The sequence below is a fragment of the Ochotona princeps genome, chromosome 15 (assembly GCF_030435755.1).
Source record: "Ochotona princeps isolate mOchPri1 chromosome 15, mOchPri1.hap1, whole genome shotgun sequence".
NCBI classification, from domain to species: domain Eukaryota; kingdom Metazoa; phylum Chordata; class Mammalia; order Lagomorpha; family Ochotonidae; genus Ochotona; species Ochotona princeps.
The window spans coordinates 54,605,061-54,610,183 of NC_080846.1; the positions used below are offsets into that span (position 1 = coordinate 54,605,061).

General features: G+C 63.7%; 1 protein-coding gene across 1 annotated transcript; it reads left to right on the forward strand.

Moving 5' to 3' along the window:
• Nucleotides 1-241: 241 nt before the first annotated feature.
• DHH (desert hedgehog signaling molecule) lies at nucleotides 242-4,850 on the forward strand. The gene is made up of 3 exons (XM_058673774.1): nucleotides 242-832; nucleotides 3,456-3,717; nucleotides 3,846-4,850. The coding sequence occupies exons 1-3, from the start codon at nucleotides 530-532 to the stop codon at nucleotides 4,469-4,471; spliced, it is 1,191 nt and encodes a 396-aa protein (XP_058529757.1). The 5' UTR covers nucleotides 242-529; the 3' UTR covers nucleotides 4,472-4,850.
• Nucleotides 4,851-5,123: the final 273 nt, after the last annotated feature.

Sequence of the window (5,123 nt, forward strand, 5' to 3'; positions counted from 1 at the left end):
AAGAGGAGCGTTTGGTTCCAAATTTAGGCTTGGAGGTAGAAGGCCGGTTAGTTACCCAGGCAGCTGGGGACTGTAAAGCTGCTAGGATTTCCTAGGCAGGTGTCTGGGTTCCAGGACGGGGCCCACTACAGTGATAAAATGGGCCTTTGGTGACCGGCTAGATCCCCCGCCCGGGTGGGATGGGGCGGGCCGGTCCTGGGAGAAAGGCAGGAGGCGGGGCCAGGGGCCACTTAAGGCGGAGTCCCGGGCGTTCTAGCAGCGGAGCCGGGCAGCGGAGGCCGGCTGGGCTGGCATTCACCCACGACCCCCCTCCCCTGCTATGTCGGTCTATCCGTAGCAGGTTCCAAGCCCCCCACCCCTGACCCCGCCCCAGTGGCATGTGGGCAGAGCTAGCGGTGGCCAGGTACGCAGAGCCACTAGGGCTCTAGAGCACTCTGGAGGGCACCTCTGGTGCCTGCGGAGATGCCCAACTGACAGGCGAGCCGGTGAGGACAGAAAAGTTCCCTTTGGGCCCGCGTCTGCTGCATCCATGGCACTGCCGGCCAGTCTACTGCCCTTATGCTGCTTGGCGCTTCTGGCGCTCCCGGCCCAGAGCTGCGGGCCGGGCCGGGGCCCCGTGGGCCGGCGCCGCTACGTGCGTAAGCAGCTCGTACCGCTGCTCTACAAGCAGTTTGTGCCCAACGTGCCTGAGCGGACCCTGGGCGCCAGTGGGCCGGCTGAGGGGAGGGTGGCCAGGGGTTCCGAGCGCTTTCGGGACCTTGTGCCTAATTACAACCCCGACATCATCTTCAAGGATGAGGAGAACAGTGGTGCAGACCGTCTGATGACCGAGGTAAGGAGCAGCTCTCCCCCCACCTGCGCGCGGTTTTCTATAGCGATGCGGGAAGGCTGAGCCGGGCTGCAACCACGGACCTGACTCCCAAAGACCTGCCCCTTAGCCCTCCATCCCCCACCCCAAAACCCTGCCTACGGACTGGATCCAGTGTTTGGGGGGGATCCCCACTGGGAAAGGTTTCGATGGAGAGGCGCAGGAGGAGGTCCGACTAGTGAGAGTGAAGCTGGGAGAGGCAGCAAGGGCGGGGAAAGGAGGATGGCGGCAGGCGAGACGGGAAATGGCTGAGGCGTGGACCGGGGGTCAGCCACCCAGCCAGGCAGGAAGGGCTGGGGTGAGCTGGGGGCCAGCAGCCGGGTAGGCAGCAGACAGAAGGCCTCAGCCTGGCTCCTGACTTGGCTGCCAAAGCCCAGGAGTCAGAGAGACCCAAGGAGGGCTGGAGAAGGGGAGTCCAGGGTCAGGTCCCCAGGTCACCTACCTGGGCAGTGTGGGTGGGTGGGGCAGGAACTAGGACAGGCCTATTCTGAGTCATGACTGAGAAGGACAGATGGGGCCACCTGGGGAAGGGATCCTGAGTGTCCTGAGTGCCTGGTGTAGCTCCCAGGGTCACTTCAGAATTAGAGAGTAAGAGAAACTGCCACGCTGGAGGATCTTCTGCAGACCTGGCTGAGGGGAGCGACCCCTGGGGGAAGGAGTCAGGTGCGTGTCAGCACTGGAAGGCAAGCTGGGATCATTTCCCTTCCACCCCTCCCCATTCCACTGGCGAGCTGGGCCCCAGGAGGAAAAGCAATTTAATCAGAGTCTCCTAGCTGATGAGTGGCATGAGCAGAGGCAGAATCCAGGGCTCCTGACTCTAAGTCCTATACAGTTTCCATTACACCACCTAATTGTGTATGGGGTGAGGAAGAGGGGGGAGAGGGAGGGGCACGGATTTCCTCTGATTCCTTTCCAGCTTTCCAGGTTACTTTCTTTGTTAGGAGGAACCTGTCCAGGAGAGAACACATTCTCTCACCCCTACCCAGAGATCAGGAGGGAGACATTCCTCTTCACCCCCGCAGTCAGGGACACAGTAGCTCTTTGCAAGGGCTGCACCTGTGGCCCTCGGTGGGGGAGGGGGCAACAAGCCTGCCCTGGGAACCCCCTGGGTCCTGCTTATCTCCCACACCCTGTCTGCAAAAGGCCTCCATTGACTTGGCTCTGCACTGGGCTGCTGCCCCCGCAGGTCAGGGCCCTGGGCCTCCTCAGGGATGGACAAGAAGGACAAGAAGTTGGAGGCAGTTACCACTTAGCTGTTCATAGCCCCTACCCCCCCCCCGCTCCCCCTCCACCCCTAAGTTTTATGGAGGTGAAGCCGTCCTGGGAGCAGGGCTGGGTGTACAGGCAGGGAGAGCCAGCCTCTGGCGGTTAGAACATCAAACCCGCCGGTGAAAGCTCGGATTGAGCAGGGAGAGAAGGAGCGGGTCTCTCCTGGCCCCTCCCTGGGCTGTCCAGGCCAGGAGGGCGCCACTTGGAGACCAGGAGGGCGCCACTCAGAGAAGAGGGTCCCTCAGCGCCTCCTCCTAGGCTGTCAAGGAGGGCATCAAGGTCTCCAGCTCCCAGACTAGCCCAGCCAGAGATAACTTCGCTTGCACTCCCCCGCAGCCAGTGGCTTTCCCAATCTCCCTTCCACCCCCACCCTGCAGGGGTCCCCCCTCCCAGATGAGCTGCAGACAGGGCAGCTCCCAGCATTCTCAGGTGCTGCTCCCACGCCCTCCTGGGCTGCCTCTGGAACAGACCCTGGCAGAGTTGGGAGCGCAAAGGGGACTCCTGGGGCTGGCTAAGATCCTAGAGCAGGAGCTGGGATGCCTGGCTTTGCTGGGGGAGGGGGCCTAACGGAGATGGGGGGCGCGGCTTTCTGCCCTTTCCTCTCCCGGAGCCGGGGTGGCTGAAAAGCGCCTTTGTGGTTCGAGCTGCTGAGTCTGCTCCTCGCTGCGCGTCCTCGGCCCTGGCCCCGGGATTCTCGCTCAGTTAAGTCATCCTGGAGAATGGGCATTGTACTTGGGGACAGCCCCCGCCACCCAGCTCTTTTTCCAGCAGCCCAGGGACTCGCTCCTTTGGGCACCTCTGTGGGGGGGCACCCAGATAAGGAAGGGGTTAATGTTGGGAACTGCAAAGAGGAGGAGGAGGAAGGAAGGAAGGAAGCGATGCCCAGTGCCAGGGAAGGCCATGAAACAAAAGATGAATCAGGCGGAGGGAGGGCAGCCGGGGCCTGGGGCAGGGGCCAGGCTGGCTCAGGGGCTTCTGTGGTGCAGCCCAGCCCTCCCTCACCCAGCTCCCACCACCCTGCCTCCCTTCCAGGTTTAGCCATGCGATGTAAGGGGGAGGAGGGGCAGGCTTTAAGGAGGGGGGGCGTGGGCGGGGGGGGCTCTTCACCCTAGTAGGCGACCCCACCCAGGGTTCCTCTAGGAAGCCTTGGGGGAGGGAGTGCCACTTGGTGACTGCATCTGCTCAGATTCCCCTTCTACTCAGCACAGCCCCCCCAAACCCTCTGGGAGGATGTGGGGGAGGGTCGACCCACGTACCCGGCTCCCCTTAGCCCCAAAAAGGATACGGAGGGGAGACTAACTTGTGCGCTCTCCGCCAGCGCTGCAAGGAGCGTGTGAACGCGCTCGCTATAGCAGTGATGAATATGTGGCCCGGAGTGCGCCTCCGGGTGACCGAGGGCTGGGACGAGGACGGCCACCACTCGCTAGACTCGCTGCACTACGAAGGCCGGGCACTGGACATCACCACCTCCGACCGCGACCGCAACAAGTACGGGCTGTTGGCGCGCTTGGCCGTGGAAGCTGGCTTCGACTGGGTCTACTACGAATCCCGCAACCACGTCCACGTGTCGGTCAAAGCCGGTATGGTAGGGGGCAGGGCCGGGAGGGGCCCCTTGGGGAAACTGAGTCTGCAAACCGCGCCCTCTCCTCCACCCCTCCTCCCGCCCCCCGGTGTTGACTCCGTGCTTCCTGCGCTTGTGACCCCGCAGATAACTCGCTGGCCGTGCGAGCAGGCGGCTGCTTTCCGGGAAACGCCACCGTGCGCCTGCAGAGCGGCGAGCGGAAGGGCCTCAGAGAGTTGCACGGCGGAGACTGGGTGTTGGCGGCCGACGCGGCAGGCCGGGTGGTGCCCACGCCGGTGCTGCTCTTCCTGGACCGGGACCTGCAGCGCCGGGCCTGGTTCGTGGCTGTGGAGACCGAGCGGCCCCCGCGCAAACTGCTGCTCACGCCCTGGCACCTGGTGTTCGCGGCTCGCGGGCCAGCGCCCGCGCCAGGGGACTTCGCCCCGGTGTTCGCGCGCCGGCTGCGCGCGGGAGACTCGGTGCTGGCGCCCGGCGGGGACGCCCTCCGGCCGGCGCGCGTGGCCCGCGTGGCGCGCGAGGAGGCCGTGGGCGTGTTCGCCCCGCTGACGGCGCACGGGACGCTGCTGGTGAACGACGTCCTGGCCTCGTGCTACGCGGTTCTGGAGAGTCACCAGTGGGCACACCGCGCCTTTGCCCCTTTGCGCCTGCTGCATGCGCTAGGGGCGCTGTTCCCGGGTGGCACCGTGCAGCCCACTGGCATGCACTGGTACTCTCGGCTCCTCTACCGCCTGGCTGAGGAGCTGCTGGGCTGAGAGCCCCGGCTGGACCAGCTGGGGCTGCGGTGGGGGCTGCTGGCCGAGACCTGGGGATGAAGTGGAGGGGAGAGGCTACTGGGGAGGACCAGAGGGGCAGGAGGGCTGTGGGGACTGCCTGTTTAAGGGGTGACTGAGAACTGAGAGAAGTGATCCCTGGGTCCTAGGTAGCTGATGTTGATGGCAGATCTCTTGGTACCCAGGGCCTTAGCCCCACCCAATAGTTTTATTTTATTTTCTATTTATAAATTGTAATATAATGATCTGCTTGCTTGCCCAGCCTGTCAAGGGAAGGGGCTGGGGCACTGCCTTAACTGCTGCCTGACGCAGCCAGACATTTTGACTGACAGGTGGGCTAATAAAGGGGAGGCTTCTGGGATCTCCTTGAAAAAGCGTCTGCGTTCATCTTTAGAGACAGGGAGGAAGGGGACCCCGCCCGAAACCATGCCTCACTCCCAGCTCGGCAGGGACATTGGGGCCCCCTCAAAGGGGCTGTCTGTCAGCCACAGAAGCCACCTTGCCCTCTTGGTGCCCACCTGCCCTGAAGCTTACACCTCCACATCCTGCAGGGGTGGGCTGTGCAGCCCCTGTCTACAGGGGCTCCGCGGGGCACCCAGGCTCCGTGAAGACCCGCTCTTGTTCTACGGAAATC